The sequence below is a fragment of the Micropterus salmoides genome, unplaced genomic scaffold (genome assembly GCF_014851395.1).
Source record: "Micropterus salmoides isolate LMB-PRFRI ecotype aquatic unplaced genomic scaffold, ASM1485139v1 Ms_hic_scaffold_16, whole genome shotgun sequence".
Taxonomy (NCBI): domain Eukaryota; kingdom Metazoa; phylum Chordata; class Actinopteri; order Centrarchiformes; family Centrarchidae; genus Micropterus; species Micropterus salmoides.
Genome location: NW_024040707.1, coordinates 17,993,697 through 18,018,458, shown reverse-complemented (window position 1 = coordinate 18,018,458; position 24,762 = coordinate 17,993,697). Strand labels below are relative to the sequence as shown.

The 24,762-nt window shown below is 39.8% G+C and overlaps 3 protein-coding genes across 4 annotated transcripts in view; all 3 read left to right on the top strand.

Moving 5' to 3' along the window:
- hoxc11a (homeobox C11a) overlaps window positions 1-24,762 on the top strand; it is an 84,493-nt gene that overhangs the window by 54,772 nt on the left and 4,959 nt on the right. The window contains exon 5 of one of the 2 annotated variants that reach the window (XR_005444824.1): window positions 8,197-8,411. The exons of the other annotated variant lie outside the window; for it this stretch is intronic. The gene's annotated coding sequence lies outside the window, so the exon portion shown is untranslated. The remainder of the gene's footprint in view (window positions 1-8,196; window positions 8,412-24,762) is intronic. 2 annotated transcript variants of the gene reach the window in all.
- hoxc13a (homeobox C13a) lies at window positions 1,996-6,230 on the top strand. The gene is made up of 2 exons (XM_038722541.1): window positions 1,996-2,721; window positions 5,013-6,230. The coding sequence occupies exons 1-2, from the start codon at window positions 2,058-2,060 to the stop codon at window positions 5,267-5,269; spliced, it is 921 nt and encodes a 306-aa protein (XP_038578469.1). The 5' UTR covers window positions 1,996-2,057; the 3' UTR covers window positions 5,270-6,230.
- Window positions 13,285-17,218, top strand: hoxc12a (homeobox C12a). Its single transcript, XM_038722542.1, has 2 exons — window positions 13,285-13,873; window positions 15,069-17,218. The coding sequence occupies exons 1-2, from the start codon at window positions 13,285-13,287 to the stop codon at window positions 15,305-15,307; spliced, it is 828 nt and encodes a 275-aa protein (XP_038578470.1). The 3' UTR covers window positions 15,308-17,218.

Below are 24,762 nucleotides of genomic sequence, written 5' to 3'. Positions count from 1 at the left end.
GCTAGTTTGCATGCATACTCTAGTGTGAAGTTCATTCTTGTCTGTCTAGACTCTGATTACGACCCTGTTTGTCTGCGTTTTTTTACCTTGACCTTGGACTTCCGTGCAGCTGCTGTTTGGATGAGCCCTTCGTAGTTGTAATTTCCTTGAGACAAAAGAACTTTGGTCTCTGTCCGAGGAAGGACAGGGGTCTAGCTTCCTTAGTAAGCAAACACACAACGGTGGCCTGATTATTCCCAAGGTAACTCAGCACTGCAAAAATGTTGATAAAACTAGGCACCCTTGTAGGGCAGCTTGTAGCTTGCTTTATGTGTGACTCATGGGATAGGCATCACAAGCCACTTTTATGGATACTTTGTGGGCTATCAGTAATATTTCAAACTCAAAAATCCAGTCAAGTTTCAAATCTGAACTGAAGTATTTTCAAAGAAAGTGTTGCAGAGGAGTGAAATGGAGGACTTCCGCAACTGTGGTGATTAAAGGGCCTGTTGACGAGATGAACTAAAGGCATTTTGGATTTTGAACAGAGCTTTAGCCAGTGGGCTCTCCACATATCTGAAGTAGGACGCGCGTAAAATAGTGGCGGGTCCTGAGGGAAAACGTCCGCATTTCTACCATGGTGTCTAATTAAATAAGGTCTGTAGCCTACACACAGTCCAGCTGAAAGCAGCCCCTTGTTCTTATTTCCGCCTGGAACCGTCAGCGTCCATTTGTGTGGAATAAATGAATAGTCTGGTAAAACTGACACAAAACATAAATTCGTTGAATGGTAATTTTTAATGGTCACTTTATCGCTGAAAAAGCTTTTGGGCCTTACCGAGAAAATTACGACGGAAAATATCTTTGCCAAAACATATTGCAGAAATACGTGTGTATAAATTAAAGGAGGATATCATTGATTGTAATTACTGTAATGTAATTTCTACTGAAATGTAATTTGCAATAATGGCGTCTTACCTGGAATAGCTTTCACCTCGTCCTGTGGCTGTTACTGTTGAAGTGCAACCCTCCTTCAACACATTTAACTTTACTAACAGGCTACTAAAACTCCTAGATCTGCATCTCACACACACAACGCACGACCAAACACGCACACATACAGATAGGCCTACTGATCTGTTTTTAGCTGACTGATCAAAAAAAAAAAAAAAATAAAATAAGTTAGAATATTATATATCTATATAGGCTTCACAATATCAACCTCTGAAATGCAACATTAGGCTACACATAATATTTATGCCTTGTTGGAACAGTAATACTCTACTCTCATCTAGGTTTGGTCACAGAATCTCATCTCAGCATGTTAATAGGTGACCCGGTGGCAGTTATACACGGGTTTAAAGGAAATGCGTCCTTCAAATAAGTAGTCTTGATCAGACTGGACGGTTACAGAGATATTTGCTTTGACAGCTGTGTATTTCTTAATGCGTAATATGCTTTAACATGAGATACATTGCATTGACCACAAAGCAGGGATTCCAGATTAAATCATTTCTGTTTATTATAACATTTAATAATCAAACTAAACCTCAGCCAGAACACATCGCTTCCAGCAAGTAAACCTGGTGCGCGAAGTTTGCAAACCAGTGCGTCAGGAAGCAAGTTGAAAGATTCGATTAGATAGAGATTTAGTTAGAAATATAAATGTTTTATTTTCCATGTAGGCTCCAACTGTGACATGTATCATGGGCTGTTATATTATCTGGCAGTCCTCGTAGTCGGCCAAATTTCACAGGTTGTTTTCGTTTGCCCCCAGTCTTGAAAGTATCCAAACTCCCCTTTAAGGGTGTGGGTCTAGGTGATTTAAGCCAATGATATGACTCCATATTCTGCAGGAAAAAACTGTGACATGTGAGGCAGTGGGTCTTTAAAGGGCTGCTCTGCCCCAACTCACAAGCCCAATCTCGTAGGACTTGTTAGCGTATCACGTGCCAGATTCTTAATGAAGTGGACACACGAGGGGCTCGTGTGCGCATGCGCTCGGTGTAAAATGTAGTTGGAAATGAGGTGTCCGTCTTGGAGTAGTCGACTTTTAAAAAGCATCGGCAACCCCTGATATGACGACTTCGCTGGTTCTGCATCCACGCTGGGCGGACACCTTGATGTACGTTTATGAAAAAAGCCCGAATGAAAACAACCAGAATAAAAGCCAAACAATGGAGGGACTGAGCGGTAATTGCCCTGCGACCCACTGCAGGGACCTGATGTCGCACCCCGCGCTGGGACGACATTCTGGCACCATAGCGACCCACCAGGGCTCCGTCTACTCGGATATATCCTCCCCAGACACCGGCCGGCAGTGTCCCGCTCCTCAAACATCATCCAGTGCATCTTTGAGCTACGGTTATCCCTTTGGAAACCCATATTACGGCTGTAGGTTATCTCATTCGCACAACGTGAACTTGCAGCAGAAGCCCTGCTCGTACCATCCCGCAGAGAAATATGCCGAGCCCAGCACAGCGCTGCCCACGGAAGAACTGTCTACCAGGGCGAAAGAGTTTGCCTTCTACCCGAGTTTCGCCAGCTCATATCAGGCTGTTCCCGGATATCTCGACGTATCGGTGGTGCCCAGTATCAGTGCCCATCCTGAACCACGGCACGACGCCTTGATCCCTATGGAGGGCTACCAGCACTGGGCTCTCTCCAATGGCTGGGATGGGCAGGTGTACTGCTCCAAAGAACAAACGCAGTCAACTCATCTGTGGAAATCACCTTTTCCAGGTATGTAACAACTGTCTCAATTTCTATTTAAAGTTATCTCAAGCAGGCTGGAATTCATATGTTAGTCCAGCGGCTCGTAGGATTTTAATGTCTGTGTCACCACATTAAGAAAGCTATTTAAATGTAGTCAGATATTTTTACTCTGCTGAGATGTTATTGCTTAGTCTATGAATTTTATTGTGTTAGAGTGCCAATATCAACTTACAAAGAAGTCGACTGAAACTCTAAATGTGCTGAATAAACATGCAACTGTCAAGCCCCATATGTCCTTTATGGACTCGAGTACAGGCAGTGCTGTTCTTCAGTTTGACATGAAACAAATCATCATGCATTTTCTTAGAAGTGTGCGTATAAATGACACACTTGTCAGAAATGTGAGTTCAAAGAGCTTTTCAGTCTGCATGCCCCCTTTTTAATGTTTAATATACATTCAGAAGCGTGGCATTTCCTTTCGTCAGGTTGCAGTTTTTTTCCTTTTAAGTCATACGGTGAATATAAGTGAGTTTCAGTCACGTAGAATAAAAAGGAACACCAGTGCATACCTTTGCACCCTGTTTGACAATATAGTGACTAAGCTAGCCTACTGTGTTTGGATTGTGGCAATAAATCTCAACGCCCTGCGATGCGCCCACTGTCTATTGCATATATCAGGAGGCATAACATTTAGTGTGCATATAGACCTCAGCACCATGTTATGCAAATGGTTCTCAACCAACAATCAGTTCACATTGTAATTCAGGCTCTCCTTTACACACTGTCATACAACATGCATGATATCTGATAATGCACACTGGGGCCGAACAGTATGCAGTTTACAGAGTGTTTACTAGACTGCTTCCTTTACCACATGGGTTTATTATCTATGTGAAATCTGGAGGTAGCCTATTTTAATCTCAGATAGGATGTTCTCAAACCTCGGCTGAACTTCCTACACATTTGCCCCCCTTTTTATATTTTAAATGCACAAGAGCAAGCCACGCAGGCACGGGCACGCCGTCAAATGCGCGTGCGCACACCCACAAAAACACAAGCGCGCGCTGTCCATGTCTTTCTGTCTCCCCTCAGACATATGCACACATACACACAAGCTGACTCACACAGAGACAAAACTATTTTGCTTTTAAAATAAAAACACAACAGTGAACGCCACTCTGTCATCCTCAATTTAGCATAACAGAGTATTTAAAATATAATTATAATGGATATCATGAGTATATTGTTTGAATATCCACTGGCCTAAATTATGATCTACCATAATCATATATGTACATGAACTGTGGATAAATATCCACAACTCCTGACTGTAAAATTACACTGGGGGTAAAAAGCTTCATGTCTCACAGCTTGCCACTATTTCTCAAGGTATTGCCATACTTGTCCTGTCATGTTTCTCATTGGCTGTCTCGCGCTCATCTCCAGTCTTGGCAAGATGGTGTAAACCCAGAATTTTGCTTGCTTTAACAAATAATGTACCCACCGCCAAAAGGTGTTGGTGCTTTTAAAAAGATTTTGAAACAACATTGTGGAAAAAAATATGTCTAATTTCTAGGGGAAATTAGAGAAGTGTTCATAAATGGTAAACTTTTACTCAAATTACGTGTAACACGTGTAACTTTAGAACTGTCCAAAACTGAGTTTTCAGTTATCAGTCTTGTTGCCAGATTGTGATTTCTATTTTCTAACTGCTATTGCACCCACACTGAGACTTATTGTAGTTTATACTTAACACAGTCTTACACCACATCTCTACGAGAGATTTATCCATTAACACGGTTTGTTGTGTAGATGAGTAGATTGTGAACCCGCAGATTAAGTAGCCTATTCACATGCAACCTAAGGAACAACATTGACCGCTGGCCATTAGAAACAATGTAAAATTGTAGTGGCAGTAACTGGATAGTGTTTGTTCATTTACAGAAACAAAGGATGACCTATCACTGTGCAACACAAACGGAGTAAATTTAACATGAGTTAACTCAAAGGATTTTATAATTTCCTTCCTATGTGTCAGGTGCAGTACACCTGAGATCAACACAATTTCTCTTGTGTGCCCCTCCACCCCTTCAGCCCCCCCCCACACACAATCAGAGACAGCGCTGGGGTTCGACCTTGAAAATTAAATTGTTTTAAAACTACTTAATAATTTTCTGTGAGGTAAAGTAAGTAATTAAATCTAAACAATGCCCAGTCTCTTCAGCTGCAGTGCAGCAGATTTTGTGAAGTGAAACATTGCGTTGTTTTTGCGCATAGTGTAACATTTTCCTGGCATTTTTCTTCCCTTTTTTTTACAGATGTTGTGCCATTGCAGCCTGAGGTCAGCAGTTACCGTCGTGGGCGTAAAAAGCGCGTCCCTTACACCAAGATCCAGCTGAAGGAGCTGGAGAAAGAGTACGCAGCCAGCAAGTTCATCACCAAAGACAAGAGAAGGCGCATCTCAGCCGCCACCAACCTCTCTGAGCGTCAAGTCACCATCTGGTTTCAAAACCGGCGAGTCAAGGAGAAAAAATTTGTCAGTAAATCCAAGACCAATCACATGCACACCACTTGATAAGATCAGCGACCTCCTTGAAACTGCAACTCATACCTTTTCAAAACACCATGCCACATATTTTACCTCTTGCATCGAAAATCGTGGCTGAAGAACATTTTGGCTGAGTGTTTTTTATTTTATTTAAGTTCCATCATCTCCATCGACCATGCCACCACGCCCCCTGTTTTCAAGTTAGACACTATGCTCTAAAAACTGTGAAAATATTGAAAATTCACTTCACATTTGTTTTATATGAATGTACATATATAAATATATAATATTTAAAACGATATCTGTATTTCAAAGACAAGTATTGCGTGTTTTTCTTTTTTGTTTCTTAAGCCAAATCTCAAAAGGAGCTGATGATATTTCTCAGACCTGCAAGGAGCTGATCAGAACAGAGAAGACGGTTCGTTGATGCCATTTTAGAAAGATTATCGCCACATGGACAGGAATTGTGGCGTAGGTAATGGCACGATGAACTTGAGACATCTTCGACAAAAGCTCCCAGAGACGACTTTGGAGCGAAAGAATGATTTTTTTATTTTTATTTTATATTCCTTCTGAATTTCAAAAGCTGTTCCTCTGTGTGGGATATGTTCTCTTAAGCCTGGGGTAAAACAAAGGCTGCTATGTTGTTAATCTGTATAGTGCAATGCCTTTATTATTTAATTCATGTTATCTAGTATGGCGGATTGTAAACTGGAATATCCCAACATCCCTGTATGTTTTCCTTTGTCAGTGAAGGATTCTGTCATGCAACTGGAATGATTGTAAACCATTAAAGTCAGTGAGTATTACACATAAATGCACAATCGTTTATTTTATTTTTTTGGTCTTTGTTCGTGTAGCATTGCAGCTGATCCCACGCCTTGTATGAAGCCTGTAATTTCTACTTTCATGCAGTATGTCAACTGTATTGTGGTGTTGAATTACGTACTGGTAAACGTCTTTCATAAATAAATGATGATTATGAAAATGCTTAAATATTCAAGTCAATCAGCCATCATACTTGCAGCATTTCCTTTCGTTTCAAGTTACACTGGTCGTGTCTTTAAGCAGCAAATGCTTACCCGCTGTCGTCTTTCCTTTTTAAGTTGAGTCTATCAGCAGTGGATGGACGAATGAAGATTTTATAATGTAGTGTTTGATTAAGACGTATTGGCCATGCTGGAGTCTTGAAATGAAGTGATTAAGCATGTTTAGTGCGCAGCAGCGCTCATTTTCTGATACTTGCATACTAATAAAAATACCAAATGAATCATAATATGTGATCCAACTTCTATTCCAGATAGGAATATTATATTTGGACTTGCAGGATCTGATTTTTTTTTTTTTTTTCCAAATGGATCCGTTTAGAGAAACACAGTCGGCTGGTGAGAGAAACTTATCTTTGTTCAAATCTATCTCACCCTGCCCCCCAAACTCATCCTTATTTTGTATCAGTCAATGTCATAGATGTGTTACCTGTTACTTGGCAGAAGTTCAATTGGCAGAATTATCGCAAACAGGCCGAAAGGCAAATGATTTATGCCTCGGCTCCCACAGAAACATTTAATGGGTTACCACAGAGTGTTATTTTTTATCCTTTTCATATTCCACAGGTACAAATTAATTAGGCTCTTGTTGGTCTAATAATAAGATCGTTATAACCCGCACCCTGCAAGTTCAACAAGCACTTTACCTTTTCCCGTCGCTGTCCAGTGCCTTTAAGGCAGTTTGCCCACACTATATTTAGCTGATTCTACCTTCTGTAAGACATTGAGAATATGTGTTAATTCAAGCATGTGCTTGCTTAATTGTAGCCTATAAGTTGACAACACATACTTATAAAGTCTTCCCAGCCCTGCGCGTATTTGGATTTTACTTACCTGCTGTAACGCTCTGTTTCGCCACGTGAAAAGCTCAGGTGAGTTTTGCAGTGAACTTGAGGATGCATTTGATCCTGTCACCTACTTGAATTTCTTATTTTATTAATCTACACACGTATTAATAGTAATGATACACGTGCGTTTTCACACTGAACGGGGAAATCAGTGCAATGCTGCGTTGCAGAGCAAGTCAATAGTTTTGTTAACAAATTAAATATTTTCTCTTTACATTTGTTGTTTTCGGTTGGACGCAGTTTTTTCCCCTGTACATGGGGTCAGTGTTATCAAGTATAAAGGCCTTAATGTCTGGTAGGCAATTTAGTCTACTTCGATTACAGTTACGAAAGTGGAAAGAGAAAAATATGTGGAACAATTGAATTTAAAGATGAGTGTCTGAGATTGAGCAAAGTTGAAGGAGGTTTGCTTCAGGATATTTAAGACTAGTTTATCTCAAGTAATGTCATCTTTTAATCTGAATGGACATTAACGCATTGTGTTGTTTGACATAGCCTAACTGAAAATACTTTTCTTTAGCCAAATAATTTACCACTGAGGCCTAAATTTTAGCCTAGTAAGTCTAATGGTGTAGCTAGGTGTTCCCGAAAATATATTTCCCACAGTATAGTTTCCCAGTTTTGTTGTTTGTTTAAAATTCTCTATAGGCTACTCGTTGGCTGGTCTCTGGTCACTTTTTCCAAATCGTCCGATCTTTTGAGGTTGTTGATTAGAATACAAGCCGTCGGACTTCAAGTTTTTGTTTGCCTGCTTCCTGGATTTTCAATCCTTGTTGGAAAGTTCTGGGTCTCCTGATTTACCCTTGACCATGACTATGCAGTCACTTTGACCTTGACATCACAGCAGATTGTGAATAATAAATAGGGGGCTGGACACCAATGCTGGCGGTTTGTTTGTAGGTAAACAAGGTGTTATTTCCCTGTCTAGACAGCCGGGCTTAATGACATGCCATAAATACATAAAAAAGGGGAAGTGTAGAGGTATCCTCTGACCTGCATTTCTGACCATCTCTCAGGGCTTTACGTTAACATTTGGGCTCTGTTCTTTTGTGTTTTGCAGAAGTCCTGTAAAAGTTGTTGTTCTGGCCAATGCCTCTGGAACCACCAATGGTTTCATGCACTCGTCATGAGGTGTGTGTGTGTTATTGACCACGAAGGACAGGTAGGACTTTTGACGTCTCACACCAACACAAGTAATCCGCAGCAAGCAGCCATGCTGTCTACACAGCGAGAGGAAATGGTAATACGACGTCGCCTACAATATAACGATTAAAGGTATGGCCGTTTTCTTCCTACTGTGGCAGTAGGCCTGCGTGGACTTTGTTTTATGACTTTTCAGCTCACAACTAACGCCGTACATTGAACAGAGAACCAACTTGCAGAAATATGATGGATAATATGCAGTGACAGGCGAATTTGTGCTTCTTATCTTTAATTATGTTCCTGAAAATAATTGTCGCGCAGCGGTGGTGAAGTTCAGTGAAAAATAGGCCAGTTTTAAAAATAGCATAGTCTATATTTTAACTCCTGATATGTAAGAACATTATAACAGAAATTATATTTTTATCAATGTTGTCTAGCAGTATGTTTTATTAAATGTCTGTGCACACATAACATGGTTAATCTCAAACAACATGATGTCATATGTATTGGAGATAAATACAAATGATTGTTTTTAAAGGGCAAGTTTTTCTGAATTGTACATGAATGTTTAATTAAATTTAAAATATATTTCGGAATAAAACATTTCAAAAAACTAACCATATACGCATATGTAACCGTTTTATATCTTACAATTGGAGAAGAAAATCTAGAATTATATTCCGTTGACCAGGAACTACAATTTATGCGGTTTTCTGAAAGTTATGTTTTTACTGTCTAAAGTTGTCACCTATAGTAATCAAATAGCCTACACGGCCGGGATTAACATTTACTATGCCGAACAAAGGAAGACCCAGAGTAACCTCACTAAACCAGAGAGAATCGTTTCAAAAAACAAAACTAAATGTTTTTTGGCGCTTTGCACTCTTATCAGCCGCTGATTTTACCTTGAAAACGTAAAATCTAGAAAAAGTTTCACTGCTTTGGTTGTGTGTGGAGGCTCAAAACTGCAGGCCGCTGTCAGCCAGAGACATGAGGCAGGAGGCTGATAACCTCTGGTGGTGACCAGAGGAAAATATCAGGAAGTGCTGCAACTGACTCTAATTTAGGGATATTTTAGTTCACTTCGTTTTTGTCTTTGTTATGACTCATTTAGCTCGACGTTGGTGCTTTTTTGTGCGTTTGACAGTATTTATGAATTGTGGAGTTGACAGTCCTTATCATTTTGATGCTTAAGTTAACTGTAAAAGTTGAAATCCTGCTTATAGTGGATGGTGAAGCAAATACAAGAGTTACAGCTGAAGCCATACGAGTTTTAATCTTTTTCAGCTCTTTTATGGGTTAATGTTTGTTGTTTACATGACATTTTACATTACACTGGATTGTTTTGTGATTGTATTGGTCTAATGTTGGAATAGTCATGATAATCTGGAAATCGCATGTGGGGGCAGAATAAAACAACAAAGAGAACCAGGATTTCGACGTTCAGTTTGTTTATTTACACCTATTTAATTTTTTTTGACGCCTTTGCAGATATGGCTGTAAAACATATCCACATAACACATTTGACAGAAATGTTTGAAAGTCCCGTTGTGTTTAAGCATTTAATTTATTAACTGAAACCTATCTGACTGACGACATGAGTCAATTTTGGTTTGAAAAGTTAATAATTTATTGATCATGAATAAAGACCTAGTGGATGAGTAGTTTACATTTGGTATTCTTGATCACATATTACATGCACGCACACACACATACAAATAACAACACACACACATTGAAACGGTTCAGTTAAGAATTCAAAATTAAGTTAATAAATTAATAAATTGAAAATAATATTTCCTTATATGAGCAAATATCTTGTGGCAGCTTATAGTATTATAACTTTATATAAAGTGACCATGAACTTCAAATGTTCTATAAAATAACACAAAGGCTTTACTATAAATGCTAGTTTGCGATGTTTAATTTGCATATATCTATAGGAATCATATATGCAAATATATAAAGGTATTAACGTGTGTTATATTTTTATGGAGACTGACATTTAAATAGGCCTAATACATTATTACAAGAGCTATCCTTAGCAAACAGTTTTAATTAATGGAATACATTTTCCTAAGTTTAGTCAGAAAGGATGATGTAGCAAAGACGCATTAAATATCCTCTGTTGTAGACAAATAAAAACGATCAGCCAAACCTTTGAACTAAAACGTTACCACTTTTGTGGGTTCTTTAGGCATCCCTTGGTGGTTTGTTTTACTTGAAGGAAGCTTTAAAAGGGTTGCACAAGGCTATAACTGTGGCAACCTGTCTGAAGAGAATCAAAGAGAGAAAAGGGAAGAAAAGCCTTTTGTTTAGGCTATTGCCCTGTCTGGAGAGGACCAGTGGATTCCAGGAGGGTAATTTCAATATCGAGCAGACAGTGTACTAGACAGTGACCTTGACAGTGCTATATGCTCGGTTTACCAAGTCCTTTTTTTTTTTTTTTTCATAGCAGATTTTAGTTTTTTCTAAATAAGAGCACAAGCCCTATAGCTCGTACTCAGATATGACATCATCGCTGAGCTAAAGATGCACTGAACAGACGAGCAGTTGTTTGAATGTGAAATGCGGATTTGTGGGAGCCCTGGATCGGAGGCGTGGAGAGACGAGGCAAGGAGGCGCAACACATGGCCTCTTTCTCCGAGGTAAAGTGGCGACTTAAGTCTACACGTTACTCACTCACTGGACGACCATCCGGGCCATTTTGTTGTAAACATCACACTGCACTGTTTTGCTTTTGCTATAGCTGTTACAATAACACGAGAAGCCGTGAAGTGATACCACGACGCCCCCAGTGCTCCTCATAAGACTGAGGCACAAGATATTATATTGGATTGATGTGGTGCTGCATTGCGCGACTGACTAACTAGATGCAAGAATGTGCAGTGATAGGAGAGGCAATGAGTCCAAGGGACAAAATGAAACCGCAACGGATCCCTAAGAGCTTCTCCAGTTTAAACATTGGATATTTTTCTTTCTATTTAAGGCAGGAGCGAGGCCCGGTGCCTTTGGGTTAGATAGGATACGTGGTCACAAGTGACGGATGCATCTATCAAATAACGGCTGACTTGCAAATCGTTCCCAAACCAATGTTTAAATGAATGCCAATGTTCTCACATAACACTTCATTGGCAAATTTGTGACACGCCACTTAACTAGCGCCATTCAGCACGCAGGTGCAAGCAGCTGTAACCGTGCACCTTTTTTTGTCAATACTTAACGTCATAGTATCAGTTATTAATGAATGAAATCAGTGTTTATTTTTATTATTTGGACTCTCATCACTTATTTTATTTTTAGGGAGCCATGTTAAGGAAGATGATAGGTTGCTTTTTAAATCAGCGAAATAGCTATCGGCGCATCCTGGAATATATTCACATTATTTTTATGACTTGGGCTGGTAGCCCTCACTTTAAGCTGCCACGGCTTAAAAGACTGTTAGATGTTTATTTTATTTTATTGATTCTAATATCTAGCCTACTTCTTTTATTCATTTAAATGGAGTATTTGAGTTCACTATCAAGTTCAACCCACCGTGACTCTGCGTCATGAACTTGAGTGGATTGACGGCCATGTTGCGTGTTTGCTTGTTTATATTTAGGACCCTTTTTTCGTATTCTAATTCCGTGTCATTGATCGTTGAGTCAAACTCTTTGTTCTTGAGGTAGTCAGATTTTTTTTAAAACTGTCATAATTGAGACATAAGCAGCCCCTTACTGCTGAGTTATGACAACTTTTAAGATCCATAAATTGATTTTGTTTTCCTTATAGGTAGAGTAGGGTTGTAGTAAATTATGAATTTATAAAGAGAAAGTGGAGTTTGCAAAATTGTTGCTGGACCGAACATAGTAGCCTAATATATTAACGATTGGAAAGTCTTCCTATATTTAGTTTTCAATTAACGAGGAGTTTGTAGACCCGGCAGAGGAATGCAAAATGCACAGGTCAGTCATAAGAATGTTTGAGGATGATTGTTGAGCAGTTTGATGGCCAAAGACCACATTAGAAATTCTTGCGCCAGCTGTTGGCAGAATGCCTGAATCCTGTGCATATCATGGCGAAGTTTTCTGCATAAAAAGTGCACTATGGTGGAGTCTCTGAAAGGCTTTTTGTGGCCTTCTTTGTCAGAAGAGAGGCAAAACTACAGAATGGCATATCCCATATTTGTTCAGTGTCTTCAGAGCTGCATCTACAAATCAACTAATTAGCGAGATATAAAGTAGAGAGACTCTCAGCTGGTTGAATCAGTTAAGTGCCCTCTGATATCTTGTAAAATTCATATAAAAGAATTGTGAGAGGTATAACAATCCCACCAGAGTTTGGCTGCGAACGTTTATTGGAGGTATCTGTTAAAGTTGTTCATGTGAGGTGTGCTAGAGAATATTATGTGAAATACACCCTCTTAAAGTAACCTTGTAGAATATCGTCCTCTTTTACAGAGCCAGTGGCTTCAACCTGCTGACCCCGTTACTGTAAATATGAGTAGAGTGCGGCAATGAGCATCAGTCTTTTCTTAAAACAAGCTTGTAAAATTGGGACATCACAGCTTTATATGACATGGAATTCAACCATAATTTGTTAGAAAACAAGATGTCATATGCACCCTCTCCTTAAAGAAAAAATAGTTTTCATAAGAAATAGCATTTTAAAAACTTTTGCCAGCTTATAAAGATATTAAACGAGGCCATGGACAGTTCCACGAGTGTAAAAGGAGAAGCAGCCTGGGCTCCTTTTTTAGGACTCTGCAGGGCTCAAGTGAAGAAAAACAAGATTCTACATTTTTAATAAAACGTTTATAGTATTTTAAAAAGCATATAAACCTCTGTAATACAGAAGTTAATGTTTTGTTTTGTCTGAGATGGACCGAGTGGGTGGTACCATGTGTAGTTGAAGTTAGCCTGGACACGTGGTTTGTGGATGACCAATCAGGCGCCCCTCCAGGTTTAACTATGTTAAATGTCAGATTGCAATAAACTAGAAGCTGTTGGTCGGGCCCGCGGAAATGGGCGAGCATAATCTCCTTAATCCAGGGTTTGTGGGACCTTTGGTAAACATCCACACTGGAGACACATTTTACTTTCCGAATTTTAGAGCCTCAGGGGGACAACTGGCGGGGCTACCGTCTCTCTCCTACCCGAGAAGGGACAATGTTTGCTCCCTCCCGTGGAATCCTTCGGAGCCGTGCAATGGATACTCTCAATCCTACTTTAGCAGCCCTGTGTCTATTAACCCTTCTTTCAATCGGTCGTGTGAAATTACCAGACCAGAAGAGGGTAAATGTTATTATAACAACGGAAACGGGAACAGGGAGACCTGTTCAGGTGGCAGCAGCCTCAAACGAGAGGATAGGGCGAGAGACACATCATCATTAACATCTGACCACGGGATGCACAGTGGAATTGGCAGCACCACCGCCTTTTCCAAATATGATTACGGGACCGAGCAGCTAACGCAAGACCCGCCATCCTGTCAGTCAATGGAGTCCGACTCCAGCTCCTCTTTGCTCAACGAGGGCAGCAAGCCTCCATCCAGCGACACACAGACCCTGGTGTCACCGGGAAGCCATGCAAGCAACATAGCCGCTGGCGGAGGTGGGTGTTATTTTTTAAATCACAATTTTTATATAAACGCACGTTGACATTATTTATAAGGCTGCACATAGTGTACACGTGCGGTATTACAGCGTCGTTAGAGCTCGTTATCTTGATGCACAACTTGCACACTGGATAAGCCTGCAGGGTAGACTTGCGTGGTGTGCAAACGCCGCTAGGGGTTGCCCTAAAATGCCTCACGCGCCATGTGGTTGTGTACAGTTACAGATAACCTCACCAAACCATATTGCCAACCAGCTTTTGAATAAATTATGAGCCCTGTCATCGCATTTACCATACCTTAAACGAGAAACTGTGATTCAGGCACTTCACTTGTTGATGTTGGTGTATTGTTGCACTTTGTAGACGCAAATTAGCGCAGTGATTTAAAGAGGTGAGGCGCTTTGGTTGACTGCATCGAATAGAGTGAATTTTCTTTTTAATGACTCGTAAACAGAATTAATATCTGTCGCTGTGTACTCAAGAGTCATTTAATATGCTCTGAAACTCGCAAATAAGTAGGGGTATTTGCAAGCAGGCTTAATTATCACGTTAATTCTACTTTAACTGCAACAATAAAACTTCTGTGACACAAACCGCTGTATACTGGTGGTCTCTAGAGGGGGTTGAAAAATATAAAATAAAACACCTATGATCAAAAATTGCACAACATTGGACAGGCTCTGGTGGTCCTGAAATTGGGTCTGAGATCAGATACCGGCAGTCCAGGCAGAGACCAAAACAAATCCAGCTTGGCTGTGTGTGTGTGTGTGTGTGTGTGTGTGTGTGTGTGTGTGCGCGTGGAGGAAGTGCAGCTTCCAGGGACGTCAATTCTATGAATCCTAATATAAAGCAGAATCCCTACATTTGGGATATTTTGCAAATCACAGAAATAATCTCTATGACGTAAATACTGTCCACTTTTCCACTACTGCACATATTTTAGAAAACGGAGTGCTTTATCATTAGAATCGATTTTGACCTCTAAATAGGACTTTCTGACATAGCTCTCCAGAGTAAAACTTAAATGGATGTTAAATTCCCGTATCCTACAGTAGGACAATTGCCCAAGCTTGCCTTGGCCAACTGACGCGTCTGTAGGCTCTTCATAACCTTGGAGGTGACCGTGATTTTGCAACTGTGGCGACTAACCCGTTGTAATGCCCCCCTCCTCCTCCTCCCTCCTCTCCTCCAGGTGCCCCATGGTACCCGATGCACACTCGGACAAGAAAGAAGCGTAAACCGTATTCCAAACTTCAACTGGCTGAGCTAGAAGGCGAATTCATGATGAACGAATTCATCACCAGGCAGCGGCGGAGGGAGCTCTCCGACCGTCTGAATCTCAGCGACCAACAAGTCAAGATCTGGTTCCAGAACCGCAGGATGAAGAAGAAGAGACTCATGCTGAGAGAGCAAGCTTTGGCCTACTTTTAGAGATGCGGCAGAAGGGGAATCGATAGGCAGTAAAGGCCAAGCCTTCTACGCTCCCTTAGGTCTCCTTTGAATGCATGCACTCATCTATCCATCTTTTGCATTGCAGGCAATTATTAAACAACATTTTTAGATTTTTTTTTTCTCAAAGGTGCGGGCTACACAAGCCCAAAAACCAGCCACTAGCTGGCATTCAAAGCTATATTCGACATGTTGCCTTCATGTTTGGTATAATCGCACAAAAAGCTGTGAGAATGTGTTTTCTGTGTAGGATGCATCTCTTGGTTTTACTGATTTGTCAACAGATGAGTCTACGCCCATGTAAGCCACGCGAAATATGTCGTCAAGGCAATAGCTCAGTTTAGGATGACACATCATCCCTTTTGTTCCTTTTTTAGTCAGAGGGAATGGGGAGAGAGCGGGGCCACTAGCTAAAATCTCAAATATAATAGGCCTAAAAATAACAGTGAAGTCAGAAAGGCAGAGAAGGCTGACTGGCCTGCTGGATCCGCATCTGCGCAATAATTTCTCTGAAGTTATGAACTGATAAAGAAGAATCTTCCTCCCGGTTGCTTAATACTTCCACAGCCATAATTTGTTGGGTAAGAGGAACGTCAAGTTATCTCCTTTCCATAGTTTTCGCCAGGCGTTGTGGGCACGTTCACGGTCACGGGCAGGACGTCTGGGAGTCTGCATGAGGAGAGGGAGGACTAAAACCGCAATGTAATCCATATCGTTATCTTTATGACTGCGCATTGAACAATGAATTGCCATGACTTTGGTTCATGTGCTAACAAGTTTCTAAAGGTATTTTTCTTACTTTTATTACCTTTCAACTTGTCTTAACAACAACCACAGAATCCTGCATGGGTTGCATTTCTTTGACTGAGTGAGATCACCGTTTGAATACGGGTTTGAGCTGCTATTAAAAGTCCACGTCCAGATTGTGTAAAAAAATAGTGTATTCTACAATAAACTCGCGAGGATCTGTAATGGAAATATTCACCAGTATTTAGGCCATCTTGGTTAAACAAGGAACCGCCTGAAGTTGCAACTGGGGGGCCGGAGGAGGGCTGGTTTTTAGGCTTACAAGAGCATTTCTGAAACTTGGTGCTCATAATGAAAATAAATATCTAGGAATTTAGAAAAGTTAATCATAGGCCTACGTGTGTACTCCCTTAATTCCGGGGTAATGCAGTGCATCATCTGTCATGTATAACGAGTAAGCTATAGCAGTGAAATGTATTTGCAGCATGTTATTGATGTGAAATAGCTATAAGTCATGTTCTGCGGGCCACTTTTTCTGTAGGTGACTTTTTAATACAAATGTTTTTTTCTGAACAAATCAAAAACAAACACCACCTAAATGATTTTTGACACAAACGTCTGCAAAGAATGTTTTATTATTAGTATTATTATTAATAGTATTATTATTAGGGTGGGAGGACAGAGGGCCTATCAGGCCTACTTAATGTACTTGCTCCTTGCAATGTGCTCGATGTTGTCCCTTTCCTTACCTTGTACTCGTGTATAACTTTATAAAATTAAATTACATATGTTACTATTTGCATCCTGTTTGAGGATCCCTTATCGCTATGTAATAGTGCTTTATGTTATTGATCGTCTTGTACAATATTGCATTCCATATAGCCTATTTGTGGTTGTAAGGGTTGGACATGTAGGCCTATTATATAATACTGCCAAGAATGGATATAAGAAATGGTATGCAAGACAATTTACATACATTCATGACATTTAAAGAAACCCTGTTTCAGTGTAATAGTTGTTTGTTATCGTTCTTTTATTTCGTCCCTCATTGCATTCCCTTCTTTGCGCTCGTAAGGATTGCTACGTTGTCTTGTAAAAGTAATAATGATATGAATGTATATGCGTACGGTCTTCAATAAACAGAATATTGAAACGTTTATTGGTGTTACCTCAGTCTGTCATTAGGTTGCCTCTCTGAATGTTCTGCTTTAAAATCAGGTTTTCTGAGTGCTGACTGGTGGGATTATTTTATTAGACTTGACCTGTAACACATTTAAAAAAATACATGTGTCCGCTGCAGTGAAATAAAGCATTAATGGGACATTTGGAAGCATTTGAGAGAGTGTTTTGTTGGCGCATAATTGCACATGCTGTGAACTATAATCAATAGGAGCCCACACAGGTTGGCCTTGTTTTATTATGGCTTCTCAGGTACTAAGGTAGACCATAGGTAGCTATGATAGCTTTCCATGCACAATGGCGTCCAGATGTATATCCTAAATCCCATCTTGCATCATTTCTATAGTAGTCTGGAAGACTACAACAACCATACAACTACAACATTAGTTTTAGGTTCAAAAAAGCCCATTTCACATATTTTCCCGAAGCCTTGTTGTTTCCCTTAAAGTTCGACCTAATCAATGTCACTGGTATGCTACAAGCCTATAACGGCGCAGCTAAACACGCAATAGCTCTGTAAAGCAGTAATAGGGTTACACCCCAGTGTTCAATATAGTCAAGCCTCTTAGCCTGGCTTTTCCTTGTGCATCCTATCTTCTGCTTTGCATTAGGGGATTTAAAAGCGTGATAATTACATATCAAAACACGCTTTATGAAAACATCCACACAGATCAGATGAAAGGTCTTTCTCAAATGGGATACATCTTTACAAACGACATTGCCGGTTGTATAATAAACCCATATCTGGAATCCTCAAAGCTCTCCCTACTGGCAAGGAAGTGTAAAGCAATGCAGGGCTGTGCAGTGTTTTCCTATCGGCTAACTAACCAAGCATTAATGCGTTTGTCCTCAACAGCTTCCAGTCTCGGTTATGTGAAGTAGGCCCACTGGAAACTGTTGTGCTGTCTCAATGTTGAGATCAGATGTTGCCTTTTCAGTGAACTGTGAACGGCCGCTCCTGCAACGACCCACTGAATGGCCTTCCTGAGTTAGTCTGTCCATGATCAGGACACTGGATACACACATGGAAGATGACGTGAGCTCATTACTTAACACAGTCCTCTCGCTATATTAACTATGGGCCTAAACATTTATCAGTTCAGATATATTGAAGATAGCCTACACTGTCATTACAACAGACATATATGGCTTTGAGCTGAATAAAGCCTTGGTGCAGTACCAAACTCTTCTAGTAGCTATACTGTAATCATGCTTCTGCAGCTCACAGATATTTCTCCATCTTTACCTTACAAAAAAACTTACACGTCCCTCAGTTAGGCTCCAGATAAACTTCTTATGTATTCATCAACACAATGAATAATATTTCGTTATGTAATGTATACACGGTACATGTATAGAGTGAATATAAAAGTCGTAGGCTAATATCCACCATGCAAAGGACCGGCTGACGCTCTGCTATTTGATCGTGCACAATACATCAGTTTTGCAGATATTAAAAATAATAAACAAATCTCAAATAGTTTGTGAATACACACATACATCTTGTCAAAATAAGATTAGATGTCAATATATGACATCCTCTTGTTCTATGTTTTGGGGAAATGTTCTCCATGTACATTTGCGCATCTGATTTAAAAGTGGTTTGTAGAATAATTTCACTTAAAGGACCACCTACAATTTGAACACGGTTAGCAGAGGACCTTCTAGCATCTGTCTGTGAATTGTTTCCTCAGTATAATAGAAATGCAGGCGTAATAGTCTGATATGTACCCTTTTACGCACCGATGTCTGTTTTAATCAAAGGAACACACAGTGCATTAGTTTTGAAGTGGCGCCAGGCTGATGCAAAGCATAACTACTAAGTGTAGCAAGTATTTGCTGCAATATGATAATAACCGAGACTATGAAATAATACTGTGGAGATATTCAATTTCGTGTATTGAATTTGATCATCCAGAGGACATCATTCATAACAACCCCAATCTTTTTAGCCTATCAAACGCGCTGTTGACCATGAAAGGCGATAAACGTGTGTCTTATGTTTGTGTGTTGCCTTGTTAAATGGGTTAGGGGAGAATAATAGATGCAAAATGCTGATGGTCCTGACTGTCCTGCAGTACCTCAGCTATCATTTAAAAAAGCTATTTGATAGACTCTTCAAGGTCAGTTATGTTACAAATATTGTCTAAAAACGTTAAAATCCTTTTGTGTATGTTGAATAATGTTGAACATCAGCAACTGCAGTAACTTAATTAGGTTCAATTATTCATATTTCTAATTTTATACGCATTGAGCTTGTAAAAATGCGCAAAACAATCTGGGGGCCTGGAAAAGAAAGCACGAGATCAATGATTTGTAAAGAATTGCAGTAGATCAGCGTTCAGTTGAACTGAGAAAAGTGTAAACTGAACAGTGTTAGGCCGCGGCAATTTGCATGATTTCTTAATACAAATGTATTTTGACTAGGAGAACACCGGTGATAGCATCAAAACAATTCGCAACATTGAGCACAGATTGAATCGTATTTGCTACCAAATGATGCAAACAGTGGTTCGTGTTTACAGGCTAGGAGGGGGATTCCTGTGTGAAACGGTGGGTTTATTCGGACAGAATAACGAGGCCAAAAAAACTGTGCCAAACGGATATCTGAATATGTAGTTTTAACTTGAACTTCAAACCAGACGTATCTGTTAGTGCCATGTGTGACTTTTCTGTATAGCCTATGTAGGCCCATTTCTATCCATTACTGTGCTTTTTCTTGTGACAAATCATGTGCTGATAACAAGAGCTTTTGCATCCAACAAACCCCTAAACATTGCACTGCGACCTTTACCTGCCACCGTGCTTCTCCTCAAAAGCAAAAAATTACCACTGCAGAACAGCTTATATTAGTTTGCACTTATTTGCCTTGTCTGCATTCTAATTTAGTTAAATTCACTCTGTACAGGATAAAAGAGGGAATAAAAAAACCAACTGTCACCATTGCGGAGAACCTCAAGGTATTTGGATTGTAAAACAGGATGAAAACTCAGTTGGCTTTGCACGTCTTTACAATAGGTCTTTCACTGCTCTTGAGCACTTTTGACTTTGAGACTAGCTAAATCTGTTTATGGTGGCCTGTCTCCGCGTCCCAAAGGTCAGTGAGCTTCACAGTGCCCTTCGCAGAGAACTTGTGTGGCATGTGGTCTACGTCCCCCGCCACCCCTCTGCCGTTTATGGTACGAAGCTGGCAGGAGAAACAGAAAGCAATGTTATTCCTACTGAAGTGTATGTGGGGGAGTGTAGAGTGGGTGGACGTGCATGATTGTGCGTGTGTGTGTGAGGGTGAATGTGTTTGTGATTTGAAGGAGAGTGTTAATGTGATAGAGAAAGAGAGGATAGCTAGAATGCTTAACATAAAACATAGATATCGTTTCGCTCCTTTCAGAACTACTAAATATTGATTTTGACATAATTTGAAATGAGTTCTTTATGAGCTCTATTTTTTTTCTGAAATGTACTATCCTATCAATTTGTTTTTCAATAGTTTCACACGTCCAACAACCCTTAATACGGGGTGTGAAGGTTTCATTTCTAGATTTGAAGGAGCCGGATTCCTCTTAGATCTGTTCTTAGACCAGTTGTCTCTGAAGGTAAAGAAAGGAAAAACGTCTTAGAATTTCAAAATTGGTGGACGTTGCGACTACGAATCAGTAGCCAATCGTTTTCATTTTCTTTTCTTGGTTAGTAGCATCTTTGCCATTTTTAATTTTGTATTTTTAAAATGGCATGACAACATTATAATGTGAAGAATGTGTACGGCATCTGTCAGCGCCTGAAGTGATATTTTGCTCAGTAATATTTAACACACTCTTATTTAGTCTGTTTTTCAGTGTTTTAAATAAATAGATTGATTTTTCTCTTTTCGTTTCCTAATACATATAGGGCATTCTTCTTAAATGTTTAGTATTTTGTAGGTAGACTCTTCTTTCCAGGGCGACGCTTGGGGCCTTAACGCACTCACTGAAGGTCAAGTATGCAGCATGGGGCTGCACAACTGCCGGTGCCTGCTTAAAGCGCTTACAATTTTATACAAGATGGAAAAAGTCTGTGTCACCTGTTCAAGTTTGTCCAGTATCGGTTCAGTACACATGCAGTGTAGCCTGGAATTAACGTTCCTAAATATCGTATCAATATTTGTCTGTGCGGTTTCTGTGTGTGTTTAAAGGTCTGGCTCTGAAGAGGAGCTCGAAAATGTACAACTCAGACGGCAAAGCAAACATTAGTACTAAGTGTTTGAGCAGGCATTTCAACGGTATCTGAATCTGTAGCGTAAAGCTCAGAGCTTCTATTTTGGGTCCACATACTGAACCACTCCTGCGCAAGGCCACCGCAAACTAAAAAATGCATTTTGACCCCTCGGTGCGAAAAGAAACAGCCAGTGCTTAAAATAACTGTTATAAATGCATGCTGAATTCACACTAATTGAAGTTACAATGACAAATAAATGTGCAGTTTTTTGCTACTGAACGAGGATTCCATTTGTCACCTGACTGTCCCCTTGCATCCACTTGGCCTAACATTGTTTCCGACAAGATTCGACCAAATAATGAAAGTAAATGCCCTCAGGTGAAACGCTTGTCTGACAAAATATTTGCATGTAGTTACTTAATAAAATAAGCAGGTTGTGTCAAAACATAATCATACTCAGATTTGTGTTATCATTTTGTCATTGTCGCCAAACTAAGTGTATCACCTGTAGGTCAACAAATTCCAAAACAAACCATTGCGTAATGGTTCCCACGTCATGCGTAATTATGTGCCGTCTTGTGTGTAATTTACGAAACCTGGCCAAATATTTAGAACAGTAAGTCAACCTTGAATTGTTTTCAAACACTATGCATATTATCCCCGCTGATTTTAAAAGGCGATCTGGATATTTTAGAAGATTAACTATGCAGTTAATATCGGCCTAATACAGGCCGCGCCTAAAAATATCTTTTTAAATATAAAGGCATGTGACAGACCATAGCCTCCGGTACTCTCTGCACATAAAATGCTCTTTATTTTGATGTTTGTAGAATTGTATTAACCGTGAAGCTAAGAGCCCCTCTAGCAAAAAATCAAACACAAGCTTACTTTTAGCTTATCTAGAATTTGTTCACAGATAGATACACTTGAGTGTTTACTGTTCCTCTACTCTAAGGACTTCCAGGTTGTTGTTTTTTTCTCTCCAGCACATCTAAATAACACACAGGAGCTGGAGCCAGCAGTCACTATTGGGCGGTTTTCGTGAGATGTGAAATCATTTAATACTTCTAATAAAAAAAGTTAACACATTGTTGTGAAAGCTTTATGTCCTAGTGGCTGAAAGAGAAATACACTCTGGAGATTGCTCTAAATGTAACAGCAACAGACATCCTTATCTTGTAAGCTATTGTTGCCGACACAAACGCTTCACGCTAGGTGCATTCACTGAGACCTCAGTAAAAAAAAAAAAAGAAAAAAAAAAGGCTCTTTAGTGTTGCTTGAAACTGTTCGCAGCTCATACAGCCAAGTTTAACTGCCCGACTTACATCCAATTAAACTTATCTAGGCCATGAGGGGACAGTAATATGATTACACAGGCTTCCCACATTTAGCCTTGACTTCAGCTAACTGTGCTGCAGTGTCTTGGTGAACTGCTCCCATCGTGTGTGTGCGCCTCTGTGTTTGTGTGCGTGGTGTGTGTTGTATCATTTGGCACAGGATTTATCGACACAGAGCCAAAACGCTCTGCAATATTTAGGAGCGCCATTTTTGAACAGAGAGTTCTTCTTAACAAGAGGACAGATAGGTTAACCATTTTAATTATGGCGCTAGGTTGCAATACATAACTTAAATTCCACAGACACAGTCGTAAAGCTTGTGCCCCGAGAGTGATGTTTAAACGAAGTATTGCAAACTTTCTATTTGGATCACTCAACAGAACATTTGGGTATATACATATATTTACAATGTTTTTTTTTTATTATTATTGTATGAGTCCTTATAAGATAAATAAGTAGAGGACTGATAACTCCGATACAGACGCTTTGCCTGCAAACTCTGCATATACTTAGCCTGCTCATTTGGTGCAACCAAATCAAACTTTCCTGGGTCCTACTGCTAGCAGAATATCAGCTGCTGTGAGTCGTCCATCCAGGGAAATAAACACATGGTAAACCTTATTCTTTGACTGATGGTTTGAGCGCACCAAGGCGAGAATAGCCAGTGTTTAAAGTCTCGGAAGGCGGATATTGCCAAGTGATAGACGTCGACTGGTCATATTTTGCCACATTATGACAAATACTGCGACTTAAAGGCTACCAGGAGTGCTATTCCCCATTCGTTTAAACACCTTAATTCCTCTTGTCTATTGTGTAGTCTTTTAAATTCCTTTTCAGTTGTCTTGATCAGCAGCCCTAACTTTTGAATTTTATTAGTGTATCACTTATTCATACCCTCACATTACTTATTTATAGCGCGCTAATACGCATCATTGACATGATTATGATGAGGAAATGATTTGACAATATTGTTTTGGACTGTCTGCTTTGGTTCTGTTATTGCCTGCTGAAAGAAAAGTTTGTAGTTTTTATTTATTGCCATGGGACTTTTTTTTCCCTACAGATGATATTATAATCAGAGTAATGTTGACATACATTTACATTTTCGATGTTGTAATTCAGAACCTTTATTATAGGCCAATTAGTATGGCGGCTTTTCAGTTTTGTAGAAATAGAACTTCATATTTAAGCCCTGCGTTTTGTATTTTATTATTTCACACGGTTCAAACAGGCAGTGACAAATACTTTTATGTGCGAATTATGATTATTGTTATGCAACTACACAACACTAATGCTGCTGCAGCATGTGTCGAGCATCTGTCTACACAGGCCACAGGCCGGTATGTTTACACAAATATTTCCATAGCTGCGGTTGTTCATCTACCAAAAATTATATCAGTAGCTGTGCTTCACGGGCACAAATACACTTATAAAATGTATTTTTTCCCCGTTCTGTTTGCCACGTTCACAATGTCTCTTATTTTGATAAATTTGACTGAAATTGCTTTCATTCCCCTATCAGTGGCCTACACTTCTGCATTAAATGGACACCCAAAACCAAGTTGTAGAAAATGCCTTATGGTGTTCGGTGTGAACATTCAGCGCACTGGTGCTTTTTTTTTTTAAGTTGCAGAATATCTAGTTGCTGAAATCCAAATTCCTCTCATTCTCAGAGTTTATGGTTTTCTGTAGAACAAAGGGATTTAGCGTTACTACAGCCATTCAGAGTTTTATGGTGGACATACAGAGGATTTTAGTGGTCAAATTCAAGTGCTGTGTCTGGACAGCTGTCTGCTTTCTTTGTACTTGGATGCAGGATGCATCATGTGAGACAACCTTTTGTCTGTATGGGTAGTAAACAAGCTAATGCCAATGCCACCTTTTTTCCACAAATACGCCTGCAATGGACTCTCATTTCCAATGCTGAGGTCTGATGATGTTGCTTGTTCTTCTCCTTGCTGTCCGAATTCACCAGAGACACTA

Bases quoted from the DNA above. Each gene is read 5' to 3' on its own strand.
- hoxc13a (XM_038722541.1), top strand. From the start codon at position 2,058: ATGACGACTTCGCTGGTTCTGCATCCACGCTGGGCGGACACCTTGATG. The intron at 2,722-5,012 runs GTATGTAACAAC...TTTTTTTTACAG, and splicing joins GTGGAAATCACCTTTTCCAG to ATGTTGTGCCATTGCAGCCT.
- hoxc12a (XM_038722542.1), top strand. From the start codon at position 13,285: ATGGGCGAGCATAATCTCCTTAATCCAGGGTTTGTGGGACCTTTGGTA. The intron at 13,874-15,068 runs GTGGGTGTTATT...CCTCTCCTCCAG, and splicing joins CAACATAGCCGCTGGCGGAG to GTGCCCCATGGTACCCGATG.